Raw genomic sequence first — 27,213 nt, 5'->3', positions numbered from 1 at the left:
GAGAACGTCGCGACCCATTGGAAGCCCATACAATAGAAACCTCAGCCAGCGCAGTTGCTGGCTAGTGTAGTGTGCTATTTCAATACCGTAAAACTTTGGGTAACTTTGATAGTTTTTTCGAAGAAAACTTGAATATTTATGCATGTTGTTTCAAAAAATTTTAATTCATATTTTTAAAACAAGTACTGGTATCCTAACTATCGATTCCAGTTGATAGATTTCCAAAAGATTTATTCTTAATGGATATATAATTTTTCATATAATCGAAAGTCGGTTTTCTGTTTTGGGGTAACTTTGATAATGGAGCATCACTCGAACAAAATCAAATGAATTATAGAACATTTGTAGGGCGTTGCATATATTTAGGCGTTTAACGCTACCTGGAAATTTCTGACTTAGATTACAAAATTGGCCCCAGTTTGTAAAAATAGTATTCGCTAAGAGTTTTGAGTCCGAATTCGAGTTCTACTATAACTAGGCTGTCAAGTATAAGTGACGAATTCATTATGAGTTCATCAAATAGTGATCGTAGAACAGATTGTTTGAGAGCATTTCAAAATTGCTAAAATCTTATAAATTTTCCATATTTGCATATAAATCCTCAAATGTACTTGATTCCAACGGAAATACTTTAACATGAAGTGTCATACTAATACTCTTTACTTTTGCATTCGTTTTGCTTAACAGATTAATAGAAACTTTGTTATTTCGTTTAGTATGTTGAGAGTCTCGCATTATCAAAGTTACCCGCATTATCAAAGTTACCCCGTTTTACGGTACATAAAAAAAATGCGCTCTCGGGGTAGGCATTGGATATATATAGAAAGCGTTGTGTTTGGATGGGCATCTAATTCTTCCGAAAGAAGTGCACTTTGCGAAAAGAGACCACGTGATGATTGAGCTGAAATCAAATTCAGGTTAACTTCTGCGTTCATGAGTCCTTTCATGGCGTAGTGGTAACGCGCCCTAACTAGAGATCAGGGAGTCGTGAGTTCGATTCTCACTGAGAAGACGTATAACGTTTTCGCAAAACTTCACATCAATTTGTCCATTTAATCCAATTGCAAAGTATATGTAATGTTTAGCTTTTCGGTAGTTGTTTTTTTTTGTTTTTTTGAGGCAAGAATATTCTTCTCCAGACAATTCCTTAAACATAAAAGAGTATTTGTGTAAAATATCTCCGTGGGGAGTTGTCTTAAAAACAAGCTTTTGATATTCAAACAAGGCCAGCCATGTTGTATGCTGTACCAATATGGACTAGCTGTTGTAATTCCAGGAAGAAAATTTTGCAGAGAATTCAAAACAAAGTTTTGAAAATGATTCTGAAGCTTTCTCCCTGGTATAGTACCAATGAGTTACATAGAATAACCTGTGTTGAAACATTGGAACAAATGTCAAATAAAATAATTAATAATTTTAGGCAAAAATCGTTACAATCTTCTATTGCCACGATTAATGCGTTATATGTTTAGGTGAAGTTAGGTTTAGTATATTCAAAGCGTTTTTTTTTTCTTATAAGCAGGTGAAATCAACTCACCTGTAAAAAACTGCTACGGCAAATGGAATGTCATATATTGTTAACAAAATGTTAATAAAATCTTAAATTTGTATTACCAAATACAAAAGACAGTTTCTTCATATAGTAAAAATCGCTCCTCGTTACTCCCAACGTTTTTTTTTTAATTTCTTTATTAGTATCATTCTAAACATTTCTGGACAAACATTTCAAAAGGGCACATCGACATTGGTAAACATTGGCTTTGCAAGCCGCTGTTGAGCCCAATTCAACTCGATCACGCTCACCAATACCACTATCAGGAAGAGCTAACACCAATCTTTCCGATAGTGGAATTAGTTTGCGTGGGCGGGCTAAAAAGGGCTCAACAGCAACGTTTCTAAAAAAAGGCTCAAGACCTCTTGGGCCCTTTTCAAATGTTTGTCCAGATTTCATTAGTTTCTTATACATAATGAATTAATGTAATGTTTGGAATGATACTAATAAAGAAATCAAAAAAAAATCCATGGGGAGTAACGAGGAGCGATTTGTACTATATGAAGAAACTGTTTTTTGAACATTTGACATACCCACAATAAAAGTTGTTCATTTAGTAGGGTTTATGACAGATAAACAAATATTTTTATCCGCGAATGCTGGATCCATCTAGAACTGAGTTACCCATCAAAAACACTTGTGCTAAAAACAAGCATTGCAGAATACGTTCTCGATTCTTTGACGGAAATCTATTTCCCGGAATCCATTTTCCGGAATGACTTATTTCCCGGAATGCCACTTCCCGGAATGCACCAAAAATAAGCATGTGCGGATTGTCAGAATGTGGATGTCAGAACTTTATGGCTTACATTTGAAAAAAAGAGACCTATCGTGACGATTAACGCACAACTGTTTATCAAGACCACAGCTAAGGGTCGTGGGTTCCAATCCCGTCGGTCTCGGATCTTTTCGACTTGGGAAATTTTTCTACTTTCTAGGACATGGTGTATTTTTGGACAATAGCCGAAGAATGCTGTCGGAGTTCTCATATGAACATTAGGCCAAGAAGCAGGCTCTCTCAGTTGAAACTTCGTATTTTTTTGGCTTTCCTTATTTTTGAGATTTTCAGCTCCAGACTGGTTTTTCTTTTAAGAAGAAGATGGTACCGATGGCACAGCATAAATTTCATGCTAATTATGTCTCGCTCCAAAGGTGGTGAATTAGTTGTTGGAAGCATAACAAGCTTTACAAAATTGATAAGGGAGGAGGTGAATATATTTATCAAAATTTTGTGTATAGTTCCATATCCCAACAGAATAACCTTTGCTTGAAAGAAGGGAAAATTTCTGATGCTGAATATAAGCAGCTTTCTCGCCAATAATTTGTTTTGCCGGTTTCAATCATAAGAATGACAGATGTTCAAAAGAGTGGTGGTTTTCTATGAAAATTGTGGCAGCTATAACTAAAATTCATATTAATATTGATAAATTTGTTATCAATTTTGAAAATTATTTTTTGTGTTGATGGCGTAACTCGAATGAACAGCCTAAAGAAGGGCAAATACCTAATAAAAATATAGACAACCTGAGCAATATCAACTCCTCCAGAATAAAATGAAAATGGAACGCCGAAAGCTTTCCAACAAACGGTACAAAGATAGTACAGAGGTTCAAAGTATCTTGCGATTATTTGGTCGGCGTTAAATCTGAGTGGACCAAGTGACATTTTTCATATTTTGAGAAAAATGTATCGCAAGTTGTAATAAGTTTAATAAATAAGAGCAGCAACTGAGAGCGATAATGAAAACATTTTTTCTCGATTGGTTGCCATTGGGGGTAGGTGTTTTAATTTACTGGCACAATGAACAATCCCCGAGCATCCGTTAGCAATAGTGTACCCCAGTTTTGGAGCTTGTTTATAAGGGTGTTATCATGCACTGCTATCTCCCGATCTAATCAGAGTTGTAGCAGTATACGATAAACAGGCCCTTACAATATACTGCATATCATAATTGTAACAGAGAGCGATAGAGTGATAGATTCTCTCAACTTTCTCAGGATTGAAAACTTAATCTGCACGAATTTTGGTGAAAATGAAATGGGGGAATTTACGTATTTTCGGCAGTCTAAACCGATGCTGCACTTTTTTTTTGTAATTTCCTAGGGCAGCAGCAAACAACTACGTGTTTTTCTGTTTACATTTATGAGCTGCTCAATCCTCTATCGATTCGCGCTGACTGACTTGGTAAAAGCTTTTTGGAAACGTTTTACAACGCTTCGAACATCTCTTGTCAGTGTGACTTATGTCGGCAGCCTCATTCTCTCTGACAGATTTCCCATAAGAACTGCTGGTGAATCTTTTCGGCAGCTACAAATTAGTCGCATTTTGAGGCGTGTTTATTTGAATTGATGACATCATTGTTTGTTCAGTCTCGAAAATTTCGTCAGTGAGAAGCTGACAGAACAAGGAATCATCTGAATGATTTCATTGGATAATAGTCGAATAGTACCGAAGCCGTAAATAACCCTTGCTGAGTGCGGGGATGAACCAGCGTCGGACTGAATTTCCCCTTAATAAAGAGTCAATCAATCAATCCTTGCTGAGTTTTAAAGTAAAGTAAAAGATTTTTTTGGACATGTGCACCTATTTAGGGTCTAAACACGAAGAAAATCAAATTTTTGTTGATATGCTTGTATCAATCCTTGCGCACTTGATGTTGAAGATGCATGTTTGATTTTGTTTTGTAGCTAAAAAGATGTTTTGAAATTTGGTTTTTGTCAGGTTTTCTGAAAACTGGACCTCTGTGCGTCTAAGTTAAAACTAAACCTGTAATTTTTATGGAACTTCAACTTTAAGATGAATAAACCATTTTCATAAGGAAATGAACAGCAATGCACTATGGTTTTCATATAAATTCACCAAATTTAACTAAATTCATCAAATTTATCTAAATTCGCGGTTTTTCGCAGGATTCAATAAATTACGTGGATTTCGCGGCTTCCGCGAAATTGTGAATCTTCATTCTCCCTAATCATCATCTAATTCCAAGTTCAAGAGAATCGTTTCAAAATAATTGGATGTGATGTAGTGGATTATACTTAATGTTGACTATTGGAAATCTCGGATTTAAGATATACTTACAGATTAGATTTCCCAGTCTAGGGTTATGAAAACGGCTGATGTTCTGAAGAAACGCAATAGAAGACCTTGACGTCTAGACTATTAAAAAATTACTCATTTGATGATCGAGCTTTTCTCTTTTATATTATAAACTTTGAGTCTGGGTAAATGACATTGTTTTGCATTGAACTTTACTGAATTTCCCGGGGAGGCAAAATTTATATCCCGGGAAACGGGAAATCCTGACATTTCTCAAATCCCGGGGTATCCCGGTATTGGCACTATAACTACCAAAGAATAAAACACAGTATAATACCTACTGTATTATACTGTGTTTTATTCTTTGGTAGTTATAGTGCCCATACCGGGATATCCCGGGATTTGAGAAATGTCAGGATTTCCCGTTTCCCGGGATATAAATTTTGCCTCCCCGGGAAATTCAGTAAAGTTCAATGCAAAACAATGTCATTTACCCAGACTCAAAGTTTATAATATAAAAGAGAAAAGCTCGATCATCAAATGCAGTGCAATACAGTAAAACATAAATCAATAAAGCACAATGTAATTTAAACAGTACTATGTAATACATACCGAATCCATGATTCCAACTCAGTCTTCAACAGCATTATTTTAGAAGACCTCAGCGCATCCACCATAATGTGAAACTAGTAATGTTATCAATAATAATAATTATAACATAAAGAGAACTGACATCGCTGCATGCACTACATAACGTTCGGCTCTGATGCGCAACATAGCCTACCCAAGAAGCGTATCATGCAACCCGAACGAGGGGTCCACATTATTACGTCGACAAGTGCATGAATACAATGTTCAAGGTGAAGGATTCCTACCGCGATGATTCTTATGTTGCTTTGCTACTATGTGTGGCGCACGTTCCTGACGACCGACCGAAGGGGAGCTTGCCTCTGTGTTTTCGTCACGGTTCTTCATTCTATCGCAGATGGTCCTGTCCTGTCCCGATTCGAGCGGCATTTTCAGTCGTTCTTTTGACGTCGATCCGTGTGGACGTAATTCTTTCGCGCTATTTGTGAATCGAAAATTTGGGAGTTTTGTGTACGCATAGTGGGTTTGATCCGATACTGATAATTGTGATTACTAAGCCGCAGCCTGTTAGGTCTTAGACTGTGGGAATTGGAGGCCGTATGGGTTCTCCGCTCGCATTTCGAGAGCCGTGTCGGGTTTTAATTGGGTGAATCTAAATTTAGAGGGCGAATGAAGATTTATTAGCTCCGCCGCGAAGAGATGTACAAATGGAGTATTGATCTGGATGTTCTGCTCGGTCGGTGGTTTTGAATTTTACCAATCCCGTGATAGATATTTCTTACTTTCGGCAACGGTGATCCAAGAAAGTGTGTTTTCTGCGATTCTGCCCATCGACACTCATTGGAAAACGACAGCAAATCTAGCTTAGACCGAGACATAATACGCTGTCGGTGAAAAACAGACGAGGAAAATCTTCATCCCAGCTGTTTGGAGTTCGCTCTCCCGCTAGCATGTAGGCAGACATGGTATGAGAGAACATAGAAGCAAATCTCGGAAAATGTGAAAAACGCGTCGAATAGGATTGATACAAAATTTAGCCTGTGTGAATCGTTGGTGTTGGTGAAAGTGCTTCTAAATGATAATAGAGGCTATCAGTTGTGTGATTGGATAAATTGTTGTGTTTTGCTAGATATCTCTGTGACTCGTGATTTCGTGTGATCTAGGAAAAGGGGTCCAGCCAAAACAAATGTAGGAAAAAAGAGAAGAAAATTTAATCTATAGGAGTGTTCTGCCGGAGTGAAAATATTGTTGATTCCAACCAAAAAGTGCGTTCGGGCAGATGGCAAGCAGAGAGTGTGAATAAAAGTTGGTGTAATAAAAATAGCTACCATAAGCTCACACATCGTGGGGCAAAACAAGTGAATGTTTACTCAGCTTAGACCGTGAGCACGTGTGTATCGCATCGTTCTGAATCGCAGACTAGTTCGTTCGTGGAAAACAGCAGGGGAGAGGATTCAAGCATTCACAATTCTTCGGATTTGCACCCACCTGAGGACGTGCCATCTACTCTACTCTTCTTCAGTCCTGTCTCCCGCTACCCCCTTCCGGCGTAGTCTGCAGCGATCGTCGTCAGCACGCAAACCCTGAAGAGCAGCGCAAACATGGATAAACTCAGCACCGTAAAAATTGGATTATTCTGTTTACTTTTTGGAGGTGAGATATGAACTGTTTTTTATACATGGAAATCCTTATTTTGTTTTTGTGACCCGTGCCGTAATAGTAGGCAGCAGATTTGCACCTATCGGCATTGTATGTATGCTTCGTGCCTTCGTGTGAAAAACATTCATTGTAGTGATAATGAATTCCAAACAATGAATATTAATGTGATGCTTCTTTTTTTGGGTGGGAATCCGGTGTTGGTGGATTTTGATACGAATCATTGTCGCAAACATCTACAGGACAGGGGATCCCCAACATGCCCAGTGGGCTAGGGGGCAATATTATATTCAGTTACTCTTTGCAACTTCTTGCAAAACATAAGATCGATATAAAATCCTGTATTGGACTTGTTTTTCATATTCAACCTTTCGTTCTTAACGAACTTTGCATTTAACAGTTTCGATGCTTGTTTTGTTTTTCATTTTAATCAGAATTTCATATTTTTGTACATTCCCAGTCTTTCACTGTTTTTATCACATTGGTCATTACCAATCAATAAAATAATTTAAAATAATCAATAATTTGGTTGAAGAAAATTAAAAAAAACCTAAAATAGCATATTAAAGATAGCTATCAAATAAAAAACGCTTCTTAATTCTATAAAAAGCAATTATATATTAACAGGTTCCATTGGAAACGTTTTGATTTTTTAATGCTATTTTTCCCACTAGAGCTGTCCGATTCCAAAAGTGCCAACTTTTTAATTTTTATTGGAGATTTTTTGGTGTTTCAGTGCTATATATTGCTTAGTCCTTAGAATATATTTAACTCTTATTACCAATTTTCATATTTTATCACTCTTTTTCAATATATTATTGCTTAATTAAAATGTTTATTGCAATATTGAACAAATTGTTTGCTTTGTTTTTTTTTTTAATATTTTTATTGATTTTCATTTTGCATATTTTTATTGATTTACCGGTTTCTTCAGACCGAGTTGTTCATTTATCCAACGAGGTTAGCCGATGCTAATTTCATATAAGGACGTTTCACATATAGCCGTTCGGAGTAATGGACGTTTCGTATAAAACAGTTTCATACAAGAAAAGGAAAAATATTAAAGAAGGCAAATCTCATCATGCAAAAAGTCTTCATGCGTAACGTTCTATTGGAAAACGTCTCCGTACTTATACGACATGTTATTATTCAGGTAACCAATCAGCATTTCATGAAACTGCGCAAAAGACTGCTCACCATATTCGAAATGCTAACTGCTCTATCGAAACAGACCGCCAAAATTAGCAAATCTATGACGTTTGGTCGAATGACGTTTAGTCGAGAGAAAATTTGGTCGAATGGACATTTGGTCGAAAACAAAAATTACTTTTGCTTTAGGACAATTGGTCGACAGCAGATTTGGTTGAAGGGACATTTGTTTGAATGCAGAGGCGCGCCCACATTCAAAACCCTACCCCAAGCGATAGCAAACTTTGTATGTCCAGAAAACTTTCATATTTATTGAATCCGTGACAGAAAAAAACACAGGACTGAAAAAGCTTCAAGACCATTGGAAAGATCAACTTAATTAAATTTTTTTTATCAGTTCACTTTGACAGACTTGACAAAAACTAGAACAAACTGCGAAACTCAACAGCCAGTGATATTGCTCTATAATATCTTTGTTAAACATAAAAATGCTGTGAATCTATTTTTTCTTTGTATTCGTCTCAGATTTTTAATATAAAAATTCCCGAGGTATCTTATTAGAGCTAGCAGCAGCGTTGGTTGTAGAGCCCTTTTTGGAGAATTGGTCTTTTTTTAATTCCCTGCTAGGTTAATTTTTGACGAAAGGTCTTTGTATTTCATCAAAAAATAATCTCTAAAGTCACTTTTTTCCTTTTTCTGCTTACAGTGAATCCTGCTGCCAAATTTAAAAAGTTGTTGTGAAAAATTTAAAGACTATTCCGTGTCTATTTCGAAGGTTCTTCAGATTTTTTCTTGGATTCCTCGAAAGGTTCATTCCAGAGTTTTTGAAGAGTTTTGTACAGGAATTTTTCCTGGAAGAACTATATGAATTCCTACGCTAATTTCTTCAGTTATCCGTCCTGAAATTTTCGTATGAACTCCTACAATGATGTTTAAACAAATACCCAGAAATTTCTGTAGTTTATTCTAGGTTTAAACCTGTAGCTCTTCCAAACATTTACTTCACCAATTTCTTAAAGTAAATATTACTGAATATTTCGAAAATTTATTTGAGATTTGACTTCTGAATTCATTTCAATTATTTCTCAGATCTCTCCTACACAAATTTCTTCAGAGAATCCGATAGTTTTCAAGAAATTCCTGTATGATAGCAATTAGCAACTTGTTTAGGAAATCTTTCAAGATTTCCTCGAGAGTCTAGAATTTCTTACTCACAACTTATTCTATAACGCAATCAGATTTCATCAGTTGTTACTTTAGGATGTATGGTTGAGATTCATCCAGAATTATATTAAAAAATGTACTGATTTCTGAAAAAAAAAAACAGGTAATTTTCCTGGAGACGTCCCAAATAAAACGGAATAGGTAATTTGAAGTTTTGGGAAATTTCTATAAATTTTCCTAATAGAATTCCTGAAGAAATCTTTAACGAAAACTTTGTGGAACTAGGAAATGCCTGGAGCTGGTTGAATTCTTGCGAACATTCTAAACGAAAATCTTGGAGGAAGCTATAGAAAAAGGATGGTAGAATTATTGGGTAAATTTTTGGACGACCTTTTTTCTGTTTCTGTTTGGGATGAACCACTGCGACCAGTTTTCTGTGACCTTTTGCGGTACACCCATGTCTTTTGTTTAGTGCATGTCGTTCTACTCCATTACTATTGAGAAATAATCAAGTAGTCGTTTTTTATACAATTATCATTCTTCACCATTTTGCAAAGAGCCTCTTTATTAAAAGATACTGCTATTAATAAATTTTGGAGAAAACAGTGTCACTATTAAACTCTCAGAAGCGCCTCTTAATCAGGTTGGGCCTAGGGTTCCTAGTACCGACCCCATCTGATGAGTACCGGTTCTGCGATACTGTCACTCTCAGTACTGGTAGTACCGGTAAAATACCGGTACTGAAAGACTTTTTTGCAATAAATATAAAGCATGCGGTATTTGACACAAAAAATGCAACTTTTTCGAATTAGTCAATAAACACAAGTTTGCTGATGAATTTTCACATTAAAAAAAATATAGACTTAAAATAATAATGAGCTAACCGTTCTCATTTTATACAATATGTGTTGAAATTCAAGTTTTTTTTTCTAACTGGATGGATCTTATTTAACCATCCACAGTTGACCATTTTTTACAAAAGTCGAAAAAGTTGCTGATTATTGTGTAATGTTGTATGTGGTGCGAAAAATCGTTCAAAATGAATAATTTATAGATATTTTTCATGTAATCCTTTTTATTCACAAAAATTCACAAATGCGTATTAAAAATCAATGTTCAACTGTTATTTGTTTGCGTATTTGTATGACAAAACTTTCAGATATGGACAAAGCTCTTTCAGGGTCATCCGCATGTTGCTCGAATTGTTGCCCATGTATAGTGAAATGTCAACAAATATTTTGATTAGAACAGACTTACAATACACGAATTAATTTGATTAATATCTATCAATCTTTGTGCCATATAACTGACTACTTTTAAATTCTTCAATATCCTGAAACCTTCCTTTATTTTTGTGCCTAGTTTTTTAAAAAGCTTGATATTCATCATCAGAAGTTTTATTTGTATTCGAAAAACGATTCGTTAATCTTGTTGGTAATAACAAGATCTTCTGAATCATTTCCGTTCAATAACTTCACCTTCAGTCTTTTTAAATATTCTTAAACATGTTTTAAACAAGATGCAAACTACGAGCGTACTTCGAACCACTTCTAGCGACACTTAGTCGCTACAAACCCTGTTAAGGAAGAAACAAATAATTTCTGTACTGTCGTGAATCGCAAGTCAGTCCCGAATGTAAAAATTATTTTTTTTTTAATTTCTTTATTAGTATCATTCCAAACATTACATTCTTTTCTTATATCTAGGTGTTCTGTGTTATTAGACAACACTATCATCCTAATTTGGTAAATCAAATCTAAGATTTTATTAACATTTTGTTAACAACAAATTACATTTCATTTGCCGTAGCAGTTCAGATTTTTTACAGGTGAGTTGATTTCATGTGCTTATAAGAGAAAAAGAAACGCTTTGAATATACTTAACCTAACTTAACCTAAACATATAACGCATTAATCGTGGCAAGAGAAGATTGTTACGATTTTTGCCTATTATTAATTATTTTATTTGACATTTGATCCAATGTTTCAACATTGGATATTCTATGTAACTCATTGGTACTATACCTGGGAGGAAGCTTCAGAATCATTTTCAAAATTTTATTTTGAATTCTCTGCAGAGCTTTCTTCCTGGTATTACAACAGCTAGTCCATATTGGTACAGCATACAACATGGCTGGCCTGAAAATTTGTTTGAATATCAAAAGCTTGTTCTTAAGACAAAGTTTTGATTTTCTATTAATAAGGGGATAGAGACATTTTACATATTTTTTACATTTGGCTTGAATGCCCTCAATGTGATTTTTGAAAGTAAAATTCTTATCTAGCATGAGCCCTAGATACTTAAGGTGATTATAAAACCAAGCCAAACTTTGAATTTTCAGGTGCACAAGACAGGAGAATCTGACAACAGTTCGCGTTGAAAATCAATTAAACTGCTTGCTTGCTGGTGGTGACCAATGGGATAAATTTTCAACGCGGAGCGCTGCTTGGTTCTCAAGTCCTGTGCTCTTGAAATTTTGAGGCGTGGCTTCGTTCTATAATCACCTTAACTTCATCTGACCAATTTATTGGAACCCCTCGCATTTTGGTTTATGTGGAAATATTATTAGTTGAGTTTTGGAAGCATTAGGAGAAATCTTCCATTTTTGCAAGTATGAAGAAAAAATATCCAAACTTTTTGGCAATCGACAACAGATGACACGCAGGCTTCGTCCTTTGGCGGAAAGGCCTGTGTCATTCGCAAACAAAGATTTTTGACATCTCTGAGGTAAGTGAGGTAAGTCAGATGTGAAAATATTGTATAATATTGGTCCCAAAATGCTGCCTTGGGGAACACCAGCTCTTACAGGAAGTCTTTCAGATCTGGAGTTCTGATAATTAACCTGAAATGTACGATTTGACAGATAACTTTGAATTATTCTAACAATGTATGTTGGAAAATTAAAGTTTTTTAATTTTACAATCAAACCTTCATGCCAAACACTGTCGAATGCTTTTTCTATGTCTAGAAGAGTAAGACCAGTAGTATACTCTTCAGATTTGTTGGAACGGATCAAATTTGTTACACGTAAAAGTTGATGAGTGGTCGAATGTCCATGGTGGAATCCGAACTGTTCATTGGCAAAAATTGAATTTTCGTTGATGTGGACCATCATTCTGTTCAAAATGACCTTTTCAAAAAGTTTACTGATGGAGGAAAACAAACTGATTGGACGATAGCTAGAAGCTTCTGCAGGATTTTTGTCTGGTTTTAAAATTGGAACAACCTTAGCATTTTTCCATTTATCAGGAAAATATGCTAATTGAAAACATTTGTTAAATATATCAACTAAAAATGATAAGCTACGTTCTGGAAGTTTCTTAATGAGGATATAAACAATTCTATCATCGCCGGGGTCCTAAATTAAAATTGTGCGCGCTTCAATCTGCCTAGCAAGTTTTTGAGATATTTTTCGCAATTAGTTAGTAATAATTTGTTTTCTCCTTTCAATGCCCGTATTGGCTTCTATTTTTTTTTATTTTAGATAATTTCCAAAAGGGCCCAGGGCGTGGTTAAAAGAACCAGAGTTATTAAATAACAAATATCATCGTTGATCATTACCCTGCGTGAAAATTGATAAAGTTGCGACTTTCCTAGCACTGAAAAGAACAATCATTTTCTTCGGCACCCTAACGTACATCTCCGTCAATTTTTCACGCGCTATGGGATGTCATTATTCAACCGATAAATCCCGCAGTCATTGGCTGATTTGCTCTAGTTAACTTATCGAATGGTGAATATTAACCTCCGCGCAACAGCGCCAAAAACATATCGGAACGGTGGTGTCCTTCCACACTTTTTTTTGCTCTGATTGCTGTGGCCGCTCAGCAATATCATTTCAAATTTCCATACCGTCACGTTTTTGGCTCTTGTGCTAGACGTAGTTGGAAGCAATTTTCCAACTTTTATTATTCATGGCACTATAGCCAGCCCGCACCACCAGAAGATAAGGTTCCGGGGTGGTAATTTTGCATGAAGACAACCATAAATCATCGGCACCGCTTCCACCACCCGTTCTACGTATCCGTACTTACATACTGTAAGAGCTAGTGTCGATCGTTCTCCTTCAACTTCAATATTTCTTGACTCAATCGGTTTGGATCCATTCCTTACGCTAATGAACATGAGTGAAGCTAGGCGATTGCAAGGGGATGAGTAGCTCCACTCATATTTAGAAAATAATTGCGTCATGATAGATTCCCTTCTTTTCATTAGGAAAGTCATAATATAATGTGACCTGGAACTCCTAAACTACTCTAATTTCCCTTATGAAAATCTTACGGATTTGCTTTGAGTATCGATGAATTCCTACAGGAGTTGTCCAAGAATTTGACCAGGAATTTCACTACAAGCAGTTCCATTGATTGCCATTGCAAGGAATCCACCAAAAAAAATCCTTGAGAGTTTATCCCAAGCAGGATATCATCCAGTAACTTATCTTAAGTAGTTGAAGATACTATCCTAGGATTTTTTTCTTGAAATAGGAAGCATATGCAAGGAAGGAAGGAAGCAAGGAAGTTTGCATATTACCCCTGATAATTGCCCCTGAATATTTGTTCACGCGTTAGTTTTTGGATGGTATTAAGACATTCTCACGGCAATATATCAAATAATTCTACTGTGATAATTACAGAAATTAAACTAGTAGAATCTCTGGGATTTCATTGCAGGGTTTGATCTAGGAATTCTTCCTCAAATACTTTAATGGATTTTTTCAATAGTTCTTTTTTTTTACGGTTTTCAAGGGATTCTTTGTTAAGTTATCCAGAAATTTAACCCAAAGTACCTCTTCAGCTATTATTTTTTTCCCCTTGGTAATATTGTCCCTATATCACAGAGTCTACTTATCAGCTTAGTGTTCTAAGAACGCATCCTCTGAGATCCAAAGTTGCCATTTTGAAGAAGTTCCTACAGAAACTTCAAGAGAAATTTTAATGATAATCTCTGTTCCAACAGATTCCAACTCTGATGACCTGAGAGAAAATCTTAGATTCTTAGATAAGTTTTAGTACTATTTCTGAAAGAATATCAGAGAGTTTGATCACCAGGATTTTTAGAGGAAAATTTTAACCAATTTTAGAGCTTTCTAGGAAGAACATCATGAAATCTTTCTATAATCCAACGGTCGTTTTCACTCCAAAGAGCAGGTTATGTATAATTATATTTTTTGTGTGAAATTTATGAAAGAACTTCTGAGGTCGCTTAGACCTCCCACCTATTGGAAATCCTGACTTCGGCCCTTGTTACTGAACTTACCCAGAGCTAGCACGTACGTCATTATATCGAAGCTAGGGTAGTTTGTAGGTACTTTAGTGCCGGTTCCATTGGGAACATCCCTGCCGATGGGGGGTTCGAGGGAAAACTGGTCACCAAGGGGAATCCTCTAATAAACTTTGGCGAATCTTGATAAGGAAATATTTCTAAATTGTCGGGCTCTTGAGTATATGAGCAAAAAAAAAGGTTTGGAGCCTTCCAAACGAACAACTTTTCTGTGTAACTGCCAATTTGTGTAGCCGTGGGGACTCTCGGTCTGAGCGTCAGGTTCTTTGTGTTGCCGTTGCACAACAATGCGGGTTGGGGAGTTTTTCTTCAATTTCTCGAGAAGGTTTGAACCGACGCGTCGCGCCGCTTGACTGCAGAGTAGGTAAGTGCCCATTCAACCGGGGCAAAACATTATCTTCATCTTGCGAACATATGAATCTTTTCTGGTGTGGTTTTTGTACTAGAGGACCACTGACTGTGACACTTGCAGCATATGTGGCAATTTCCGCTGAGCTTGCTTCCCGTTTTGCAGTGAATGTATGGCTGCAAAACAGTCAATCAGAGTTTACTGGGAACTATGCTGAGGGGGGCAAATCGTTTCGGCCGAAGTGAGAAGCGCTAAAAGTGACTCATTTTGAACGAATGGTCGTATTGATTTCCTTTAAGCTTGTTGGATTTTTTTTGGAAACAGGTGGGCTGCATAGCTCGTGCGAGATTGAAATTCGATACCTACGAACATAGAAATGACGGAACTAGTAAGAGGTGACGACATGTAGTTGGGTTCTCATATTGCGGTTTGAAGAAGTCAAAGGTTTTGACCATTTGTCGTGGTTTATAGGTAATTATATTCTTAACCTTAACTTCACCTCGTACATTGGGATCATTTGATGTCAATTGAAAATTTTCTGTGTTACAAGTGTTACAATTTTGTACAGCGAAGAGGTAGAAATTCGAAATTTCCTGACTTTCTATCCTTTACTATCTTTTGAAAACGAACTTGTGCATGCTATAAAACTAGATACCTTTTCATAGACCGTTATATCCGGATACCCAGAACAAATTTTGATCCTGCAAAATTAGGACGTTGCAGGATTGTTGGAATTGATTCAGATAGGGCTCCAGGAATGATTCAAGGAATTCTTCATGTGTTTTTTTCAGCAATTACACCAGTGATCCCTCGACTAAAACCTGCATTGGTTCCTCCATAGTTTAATCGTGCAATCTACAATAAAAATTGAAGTCGTATTCTGTATCGATCAGTTAGATCACTAAATAAATTGATAAATCGTAGATAATTCCATGCACATATTAATAAAACTGTATTTTATGCAACATTGGCGAGAAGTGCTTGTGACGTTCTGGAATATTTCTGAGCGTAGTATCTGATGTCAACCCCAAATTAACGAAAGACACTTATTTTGGTCCTTGAGACAGGCAAACTGTTATTTTTGTAACGCTGTGTTATTATGTAAATTGTGCTAGCGATTGCTGTAGGCATTTCTCCCGGAAGTTGTCTAGGAATACAACAGATGATAAATCTCTCTGAGAATACTGCTGGATTTCTTCCAATCGATTCATAGTTATATTTCAATGAAGGTTCTATAGCAGGCCTGCCCAACCTTTTTGAATCGCGGGCCAAATCGCAGACTTATTTTTGTGTGACGGGCCATTTTCTTTAAATTTCTCAATTATTTGCATGAAATCTGACGAAAGTCAGCAAATGAAGCAAATTAATTTTTGAAATCGAAAAGCAGATAAATGCTGCTAGGCTTCCTGATGGATATTTAGGGAGTCTCTTTTGAAATCATGGAATAATCTTGCACAGGATGTTTTTTTTCTTCAACTTTATTTATTCAGCCTCTTGTCCCGTTGGGCACCACTGGGCTAACTTGCTTCGTGGCTATTCACAACATATTGTTTCGAGCCTTAGATCTAATGATAGATGTATCCCATAGTTGTGTTGTCATTGCGCATCGTGTTCGACCTCTGTAGTGAGAGATGCGAAGAGCGCGTATCTGCTGCTGTTGTTGTAGGTATGCCGAATTGCCTAGTTGCAGGCCGGGGTTCCATTTGATCATCCAAATCCGTAGTCCATTGTTCATGCCATCAAGTATTATTTAGGTATTACAATACCTGATCAAATTATCAGCTTGGTATTTGTAGAATATGCAGATGGTATTATTTGAGGTATTTTACCTCTTATGCAGGGCTCATTAATACCTCATTCAGGTTGTGAGTATTGGAAATTATCTGGTATGGAATACCTCAATTTGGTATTCAGTAGTTATTTTCTTCTGCTCGGGTACCTATTCGAAATCCTACATAGGAAGGATTTTGTGAGACTCGTGACTCGGAATGCTGCAAAAGTAGCGATAATCTTGGCCAGAATTAAGTGAGAATTGTGTTCAGAATTTAACAAGAATAGGATTTCTTCAGAATCGCATCGCATATTCATTTCTAAATCTCGAAATCCCAAGGAATGCTGTCCAGGAATTCATTTTAACCTTGGCCAGGATTTAAAAAGCAACGTGTTGAATTCGATGAAAACCTGTACAATCCTATGGAACCCTGTTAGACATTTTATTTATTTATTTATATATTTAATTCTTATTGAATATCTATATTTAATTAAAAACTCTTCATCATACAATATCACAGACAAATTTTCATTCTTTTTCGAAAATTGCTTCGCATATCTTTCTATACAACAAAACCACAAATTAGACAAAAAAAAATAGAATACATAACAGAAATTACATCAACAAAACAAAACATCAAATTTACATTATTCCATCGCATATTTTCACATTGAAACAAATTAATCAAGCTCATCTCGTTATTCTTATTGACAAACTCTCTAAATTTCATCAGATTCATCATTTTGTTAGAATCTTGCTCATGTTATTCGTGGAATACAATCACAATTCATGGTGAAACCTGTCCAAGATTTTGTGAAATGTCTGTTTATTTGTTTATAATCCTGCCGATTGCTGCCGACTCTCAAGAGTTGGTAAAATTAGTTTCTCCAGATTTCTGGGATAATTCGACTCTATGATTCAGTAAAGTTATGTTAGGCTTTCAGCAATGACATTTGTTTAGGCTTCATTCATCAAATATTGATAGGAGTCTTGTGATCCGAACAATATTAATCTGTCAAATTTAATGTTTTTCTCATATTGACTGATTTTCTGAATCTGCAGCACAATTTTACCCGTTACTAAACAATGTCTAAAATTTAGCTGCAAAATATTCAAGACAAAATAAAGATTTTTAATAATTCAGAAAATCTTATTTTCAAGAAGATCTTATAAAATAAAACAATTTGAAGTACCGTAATTCGGGGTGTAGTTGATCAGTGGGGGGAAGTTGATCATTCACGTACCCACATGTATAAACTGTCAAGAGATCTATGAGTCGGTTTCAATAAGCACAATTTTTGTGACGTCGTATTACCTGATGGCTGCTCTTGATGTTCCTAAGTTCGGTTTGACATTCAAGATAATTATACCATGGGAAAACAGATTTTTTATGGAATGTTTGATGAACTGTTGAAGGGTTCTTCTCCAAACAATCGACTATTGACAAGGCTATATAAATACTTCATTTAAATAAACTGTTTCTTACATTGCAGATACATTCTGTAAATCCAGTTTTGAATTTGCATTGTGGATAAACAATCATTTTCTGAGTACAAAATATGCTTTTTTGAGCGCGAGTTGCTAATTTCGAAGAAAATTGCATACCTTTAGGTGTTTAATGTGGTGTGTTCTGTAATTTCCAGCATTCAAATTAAAAATTGACCGATATATTATTAAGTTGTAAGCTTTTTGAGGATTGATCCAGATTCAGTGACCCCAAATTTAGTGAATAGCATATCTCTTTATTTTAGGAAACTTATCGCCATAATTGATCAACTTCACCCCGGAATCAAAAGCTTCACTTTTTGATTTAAAATAAATGATTTTGTTATTAAGTGAACATTTCGTCGAAATTTCGTTTGTATAATTTGATAGATATCCAACCAGTAGGGTTTCGTTCTACATCGTCGTAAGCGCTACTATTCGTCGTATCAAACTTTAAATGTTCCACTACGGCGGATATTCCAACTTACCTGCAACATAGATTCATTTTCCAAGTGCAATTTTGTGAAAGCTGTTATGGTTTGTACACTTGTACACCAAAAATGCAATAAAACTACTGTATTTCGGTAGTTCAATTATCCACTTTGCACTTTTTCACCGAAATCGCATGGACGAACACGAATTTGAGAGAAATGCTTAACGATCGACTGAGCCACACCACTTTCCAACACAAATTTCTTCCCGCCCCCGTGGGTGACTTACTTCGCCGGGCACTTATTTTCACTATGGAAAACCTTCGTACTTCTTCATTGAAGGATTTCATTCCAATCACACGCCGTAAAACTTCAATAAATCACCAAATTTTACGAAATTTCCTCAACCGCCGCGTATAATTGAGAATGTAAACAAAGTTTTATCCGTCGTACTTAGAAAAAAAAAAGCTTGTGCGCATCAATGTGTGCGCGACGCTCGACGTAAAAATACAGTTCCTTTGATTGTGTTGTTTTCGCTGTACTGTGAGCAAATGCCATAATTGTACGGTCAAAAGAAATTGTGTTCATATGTTTGGGCTGAATTTTGATGACGAACAATTAATTTTAAAGGAAATTAGTATATTCCACCATGCTGAAGGAATGGAGGGAGATGCCCGTAGATCTATATATTCTAGTAAAACATTTTATTATAGCGTTGATATGTTGTGTTTTAACCACTCAATACATCACAGTGAGCCTTAAGTTGTGAGTCGAATCTGGAAACTGATTGCGACGGAGATGAAAACGATACGACGGATTGAGAATACGGTAAGATGCATTTTCTTTGCATTATTTCCAAAAGGAGATCAAGATTTATCAAAATGTTATTGTACAATGCTGAAGCCGTTTTGAGAAAGAATTGTTTGGCATCGGCTTGTATCAGCATCTTTCACTGCAATACTGGGAAAATTACAGTTGTCACTGATCAATGCTTAATACGATGGATGCTAGCACATCACCCTACATGTTTTAAAAATATTTGGATAATAATACATGCATTTTACTAGGAGTTACAAAACAGAATCGCTCGAAAGTGATCAACTTCACCCCATTTTACGGTACTAGTTCCAAGATAAAAAGAGAATTGAAATAGTTGGCCTTTATATATTCTAACTTCAAGTTAGTTGAGTCAACGGGCCAAATACGAAATGAATCTCCAAACCCTCCGCGGGCCACACAAAATGGGCTCGTGGGCCGGATGCGGCTCGCGGGCCGTACGTTGGGCAGGCCTGCTCTGGAGGAATGGCTGGAATATTGTCTTTCTCTTTGAAGAGTTTTTTGAAGCATTACTGGGGAATTGCCAAAAGGAATCGTTGGAAGTATTACTGAAAAAATATCTCGTCAGAAATATCGGAGAAAATCGTCAGAATATCTCTGGAGGAACCCCCCAATAAATTTCGAGACAAATTTTTCGTATTTTTGCTTGCATATATGTATGCCTTATAACTAACAATTGTTCTAATGTTGAAGGAATGAGACCTGTTCTGGGTGTTATTTTATGTTGTGGGACCAGGCATTGCAGACTTCGCTCTCATTTGATATCGAAACACAATCATAGCAAGCAAACTAATATATTACTTCTTTATCGGTCCATAACACTGTGGAACACGTTTTTGTCTCCAGCATCAAAATACCTCTATTTACTCAATTAAGGGTTGCTGAATCCATTGCCGTTTACAGAAATGTCATAGCACGTCAAGTTTTTGAGATATTGGTTGTTGAAATGCAAAAATTGACTATTTCAGCCAACTTGCATGCAAGTTTGCCAGCTTGTAAGGCAATTCTTTTGCTTAATTTACCACAGAATTCCAACTTTATGTGTATAACAATACTTATCATCAAAGTTTATAATATTTTTGATGCGGAAAAGTTATTTTTTGATGGTTTAGAAAAGTATTGTATTTTGCCATATAAGAGAAATGAAGAATTTTGTATGGAGACTGCAAGCATGTTGAAAAAGATCAGTTTAATCTAAATTTAATCGTGAAATTTCAACCAAAATATATCTAAAACGAAAGTTTAAGTACTCTTTTGCATGGATGGTGGATAAGATCACAAAAAAGTCTGTTAAAATATGCTTCAAATTTTAGGTAAACATCAATAAAACCAATGTTTTATACAACTTTGGCAACCTGTGGCTAAAAATTGTGACGTGCTGGAAAATTTCTGAGAACGGCATCAGACTCAGCAACCCCAAATCTACTAAAGACACATAATTTGATCTTTGAGACACGCAAAAATGTCATTTTTGTTGCGCTGTGTAATCAGCAATGTTTTAAAATTTGTGCACTACAACCTCTTTTTTACGATCGTTATGGAGTCGTATAAATAAAAGACCGTGAAAAAACTGGTTTACAATTATGTTTTAAAAAATACAACGTTTAGATGTGGAAATACTGATACGAGATATCCAGCAAAGTTGAAGCATGGATTGAGAACATTCCAAAATGACCATTTAAGTTTTCATGTTCTGATAGTGGGGTAGATTGCCAATTATTACACTCTAATATTAATGTTAAACACTAATAAATATTACATTCCAACTACCAACAGCGCGGTTCAAATAGCACCCACATTGTTATCCACCGAGTAACTGACACTTAAGAAGACTGTCAATTACATGGGGGTATTATATGTCGATATCATTATATTCTAAAGATAACGACACCGAATGTTAATCAAAATTGGAGAAAGTGTTGCATGTCATACAGTCGGCTGCACAAATATTGATATGGCTGGCAACACTGTTCAAGAATAAATTAAATTTGAGTTGAATAAATAAAATAGAATGCTCGGTATGGTAGGAATACTCTTCAACTGTGATCCAGTTTATCAGGAAAGCTTCAAAATTATGACGTAGCTGGCAGCACTGCTCAAGAAAAATAATTAATGCTCAATATACCACAATTTCTGTACGTTGTTTAAGACGAATCTTGAGCAAAATTTAGGTATCCATTTTTTGTAACACAATGCGTTCGGGAAAGCAAAACACAAACATTTTTTATGCTGACAACACTGATAACAGTACAGTCAGATCGACTAATAGACACATGGTTGGGGGGCGTTATAGGAATCCGCGCTGTATAAGACCCATAAGGTTTATGGAATTTCATCAATTTCGGGGTTTGTTGAATATCTCGTATGCGTTAATAGATAGCACAGTACTGTCTTGGGCGAAGTTACAGTGCTCAGTAAAAACAATAAGGAACATTGAGGGATAAGAAGGCAAACTCTCTTGACGCTGAAGTTTTGGAGGGTTGGTGTCTTCGGAAGAGTTGTTCAGTAGCTCAAGGGCTGACATGCGCTGGTCACTCAGATACGTAATAACGCCACCAGGCGACGCTAGTGTGCACAGAACTATTGACAAATATCTCAGAATCCTGACCGCTTGGAAAGATTGCGTCTTCCGCAAAGTTGTTCAGTAGGTCAAAGGCTAACATTATTAAAGCCAAGGCCTTCAATATTTGGCAACCAGGCGACGCTAGTGAGCATGGCACTTTTGTTTTGCGGATGTCTCAGGAGGCTTATCACTTTAAATGATGGCGTCTTCGGCAAAGTTGTCCATTAAATGAAGGGCCAACATTATTTGAGCCAAGAGATTAGAGATTTTAACACCAAGCGACGCTAGTGAGCATGAAACTTTTGTTTTGCAGATATTTCAGGAGCCTGACCATTTGGCAAGATGGCATCTTCCGCAATGTTGTTCAGTAGTTCAACGGCTAACATTATCTGAGCCAAAAGTTTTGAAATTTTGTTACCAAGTGGTGCTAGTGAGCAGTTTTATACTTTGAGAAAAGCTCAGTAGCCTAATCATTTGGCAAGATGGCGTATTTGGAAAAAATGTTCAGTAGCGTAAGGGCTAAACATTATTTTTGCCGTAGAAGACATTATTCTTAGTTGTCAAGTTACTGATATATCCATAAAGCAAAAGTTTCATGCTTATTAGCGCCGCCTGGTGGCAAAATTCCGAATCTCAAGGCTTTTATAATGAAAGCCAAGCATGGGAAAATTCACTCATTCACCCGAACGCTACCGATAAAATATCTGCCAAGTGTCTGCTGCCACCGAATGTTCAATGACTGCCGAACGCTACTAGGGTGAGCGCAATCCCGACGAATCGTAAATGATTGAGATAAACCGAAAATGAAAAGATATACGGAGTGGAGAGAGCACCTATCCTCTCTTAAATTGGAGACACGAAAGAACGCGTTCGCCATTCAATCACTGAAAGCTTCCTGCGAAATGTACAGATTTTGCGTTCACTGAAACATTTCGCCTTGTGTATTACCAGTCAGTGAACGCTCTTCAGCTCTCAAATACGAATGCCACTCGTGCGGAATCGGAATGTAAAGAATCATTCGCTACAGCAATCGGATGCCTTCGGCACAAGGAGTCGGTAGTGAACCATTCTGTTGCCGTTTTTGTCTAACTTGTCGCTCGGCGAACAAGAAGAAAGCGCATTGAAAATTGAAACACTCAGCTTGGTCGGAGAAACGGCAATCTCGCTCTTGACCGCTTGTGGATGTGATCGAGAGAAATGCAATATTCGAGTGAATGTTTCCCATGCTTGATGATAGCGCTTGAGCTGTTGGAGACCCCATATTTATAAGTAGTCAGAATCTAGAGATATTTGTTAAACAAAAACTTCATACTCACTGGTGCCGCCTAATGGCAAAATTTTGAATTGAATGGCTCGAACAATGGTAATTCTTGACTTACTGAACAAGTTTATCAAAGGTGTCATCTTTCTAAGTAGTCAGAATATTGAGATATCGCAAAACTAAAGTTTTATGCACACTAACACCGTCTGGTGGCAAGATCTCGATTTCTTGACTTGAATAATGATATACCTTAAGCTACTGAACAATAGTGCAAAGAAGCTGCCTTTACAAGTGGTCAGGATCCTAAGATATTTGCAAAACAAAAAGTATATGCTTACCAGCGTCGCCTGGAGGCTAGATCTCGAATCTCTTGGCTACAATAATGATACCCCTTGAACTACTGAGCAATTCTGCTGAAGACGCCATCTTTCCAAGTGGTCAGGCTCTTGTAATATCTAAAAACCAAAAGTGTCATCACTAACGCTACATGGTGGCAAAATCTCGAGTTTCATGGCTCGAACAATAATAGCAATTGATTTACTGAACAGCTTTGTCTAGGGCGACATCTTTCTAAGTAGTCAAGATCCTGAGATATCCACAAAAAAAAAGTTTCATAACCTATCGAAAAGCTAAACATTACATATAATTTGCAGTTGGATTAGATGGACAAATTAATGTGAAGATTTGCGAAAAAGTTACACGTCTTCTCAGTGAGAATCGAACTCACGACTCCCCGATCTCTAGTCTATTCCTATACCTAAAAAACAATGCGCTCTCGGGCTAGGCATTGGATATATATAGAAAGCGTTGTGTTTGGATGGGCATCAAATTCTTCCGAAAGAGATGCACTTTGCGAAAAAGGACCACGTGATTATTGAGCTGAAATCGAATTCAGGTTAACTTATGCGTTCATGAGTCCTCTCATGGCGTAGTGGTAACGCGCGCCCAACTAGAGATCGGGGAGTCGTGAGTTCGATTCTCACTGAGAAGACGTGTAACATTTTCGCAAATCTTCACATCAATTTGTCCATTTAATCCAGTTGCAAATTATATTTACATGTTTAGCTTTTCGGTAGTTGTTAAACTTCCACTCGGCTGGTTAGCCGTAAACCATGATTCATAATTAAAAACAAGTAAAAGTTTCATGCTCACCAGCTCCGCCTGGTGGAACAGTTGACAGGTACTTGAGATATCCACAAATCGAAAATTCCATACCCACTAGCACCGCATGGTGGTAAAATTCCGAATCCCATGACTTTCATAATGATAGCACTTGAGCTGCTGAACAACTTTGCGCAAGACGTTATCGTCCTTAATACCCAGGTAACCGCTAAGCACTCAAATAAGCCACGCATCAGACTGCTTTCAGCATTTGAATTACTTGCAGCCATATTAAAGCAGTTTGGTTGCTTTGCAGCCTTGAATCAGCAGAAACATTCCTGTTTAAAATCAATATGCTGTTAAAAAGCATTACCACTGCATTGATTGGTCACGGTTCAGAGCAATTGAAATGCTTTTTAGTTGCTGTACGAATGCAACAAAGGAAGAGTGCTGACAATATGTTACTAATTGGAAACTAGGGAGTCGATGCCGGTTATGGACCCTTTGCGTATTATGGACCCCCTACAGAAAAACATAAAATTAACACTCAAAGCAATCTTATTGCTATGAAAATCCACCGGGGTAACTTCGATTACATTGTTAGTCAGCAGTTTCAGGTAAAATATTTGGTTTGAGACGCATAAATACAGATATTTGAACAGTTTTGTAAATGAAACCACAAAAGAGGGTCCATAATACGCATTTCCAGGTGGGTCCATAATAGGCTCGTCGGCAGCGAGCCGGATTACATGGGAATCAAATTAAGGGTCCATAATACGCAACGTCAAATTTGTAAACAATCCTATTATGGACCCCGGGAGGGTCCATAATAGGCATTCGGACAACAGTTTTTCAAATGCATATTTCGCTGGAAAAATTGAATGATTTTGTATGTTTCATAGACTTACTATGAAGTAAAGACATTGAATTTGTTGTTAGACTCCACAAAACGTATGCGCGTCTGAGATATCATTGCGGAAAAGCGTCTAGAATGCATTTCAGCTACTAAGGGGTCCATTACTAGCATTGAAACCCTACATTTTTTCTCTCTCACTCCTTTGCTCCGTTGTGGGTTATATCATCGGATGCAATTAGCGAAGGCGAGATTTTAAATAGCGCTCACTCTTTCAGAATATCTGTCAACGTATGTGGGAAAACCAAACATGTTTTCATATTGTCGCGCGCCCACCAAATCGGAACGCGCGTGTGGGACACGCGACGTGTGACTCGTTCCCGACATAACTGTCATAATGACATGTGTGGCGCTGCATTCTTACGATGTTTATGAACACAGCGCACTATTCAAATATTAGTCGCGACGCTTGGAGATTGAGAAAAAATATTTTTAAAAAATATGTTGCTCCTTATTTCTGTCGGATCCATAATACTTGTTCTCTCACATAAAAAGCAGAAAGCTTCCAGCAACCATAATTGCTGCTATTGATACATATGCTTAGGGATGAATTTTAACAAAAACAATATTGCCAGGGGGAGAAGCCACTTGACTACTGTACTATTTTCAACTCAATCTTATTAGCAAGAATAAGCATTGAATAGAAAGCTCTCAGTTAATAACTGTGAAAGTGCTCATAAGAACACTTAGCTGAGTAGCCGGCTCTGTCCCAATGGGGACGTTAATGCCAAGAAGAAGAAGAAGAAGCATTGAATAATCACATTTGTCATATCCTGCTCGTAAATAGAATGCGACAGTAATGAACCTGTGCGAAAAAACCTACTTTAAGTAGGGCATTATATCACTGCTCGGCACTAACCAGCTGTAGCCTGCCCTGCAGAGCGAAGCATCGCTATCGGATACTTTGCTCAACAATCACCTGATCGTCATTTCAAGCCACAACATACAAAATATGACCAAAAATAGAAGAACTTCGAACAATCCAGACAGCATTGGCGAGATGAGAGAAAAAGGATGCAAATATTTTTGTTTTGGTTTACTCTTCTCACAGGCGTTACATTTTTTGACAATCGAATGCAACGTTCCTGAAGGTATACAGCATTGAAGCAGCCCGTTATTTTGTCAAAACCTGCTATGAAGAAGAACTACTGGCAGCTATATGTCCGACGAGCATTAAGAGCCAGTTCGCGAGAGCCGCAACCCCTTCTTGTATCGATGTTCTCCGATCAGGCTGAAATTTTCAGGCATTGTTCTTCTATATAAAAGAAGCTATTTTGCAAAATTTCAGATTTCTATATTAGGGGGAAGTGGGACAAAATGACCCCCAATGATTTCATGTCACTAAACATGCAAAATCACAAAAACTGATATAACTATAGTAAAAGTGCACGGATTGTGTTGAAATTTGGCATGATTACTCTACGTTATATAAACTTTTAGATTGGCATGGCATTTGGATTTTAAAAGTTAAATCGAGAAAAATGAGTTTTTCATAAAAATTTTAGTGATTTTCAAATCGATTTTTTTTCTTACCAACCGAACTAGGTCAAAAATTTAAATATGACGTTTTGTAGGGCAACTCATGGGCTTTCATTTGAGGTGTAATCCAGATGTGCCGTTTCAAAAATTTTTGAAAAAAAAAAAATTGTTTTTTTTTTCGGGGTAGTGTTTGAGATTGAGCTATTTTGCGAGTACCGCAACCCCCTTGCATAGAGAGGTTGTATTGATGTTTTCGATCGAGCTGAAATTTACAGGAGTTGTTTTCCTATATACAAGAAGTTATTTCGCAAAAAATCAGATTTTTATATTAGGGGGAAGTGGTACATATTAACCACTAATGATTTAATATGAAAACAAATATACAAAATGAATTAAACTGCTATAGCTATAGTAAAAATGCACGAATTTGTATGAAATCTGGCATGTTTACTTTACGTTACATGAACTTCAAAATGAACATGATATTTGGATTGAATAAAAAAATGTTTCACATAAAAAAACCTGTTATTTTCTAATCATTTTTTTTTATCAAATCGACTTATATTTTGTCAACCGAACTAGGTCAAAAAACTAA

At 36.6% G+C, this 27,213-nt stretch overlaps 1 protein-coding gene across 7 annotated transcripts in view; it reads left to right on the top strand.

The window, feature by feature from the left end:
• Positions 1-5,582: 5,582 nt before the first annotated feature.
• The window catches only part of LOC5571100, a 399,425-nt gene continuing 377,794 nt past the window's right edge, over positions 5,583-27,213 (top strand). For 2 of the 7 annotated variants that reach the window (XM_021855276.1, XM_021855270.1), the window contains exon 1: positions 5,583-6,832. In XM_021855276.1, coding sequence (XP_021710968.1) covers positions 6,781-6,832 — 52 coding nt within the window. In that variant the 5' untranslated portion in view covers positions 5,583-6,780. The remainder of the gene's footprint in view (positions 6,833-27,213) is intronic. The other 5 variants (XM_021855273.1, XM_021855271.1, XM_021855274.1 and 2 more) reach the window with 5 other exon arrangements.

This window comes from Aedes aegypti, chromosome 3 (assembly GCF_002204515.2).
Source record: "Aedes aegypti strain LVP_AGWG chromosome 3, AaegL5.0 Primary Assembly, whole genome shotgun sequence".
In the NCBI taxonomy this organism is placed as follows: domain Eukaryota; kingdom Metazoa; phylum Arthropoda; class Insecta; order Diptera; family Culicidae; genus Aedes; species Aedes aegypti.
Note: the sequence above shows the minus strand (reverse complement) of the source record. Positions and strands in the feature narration are given on the sequence as shown.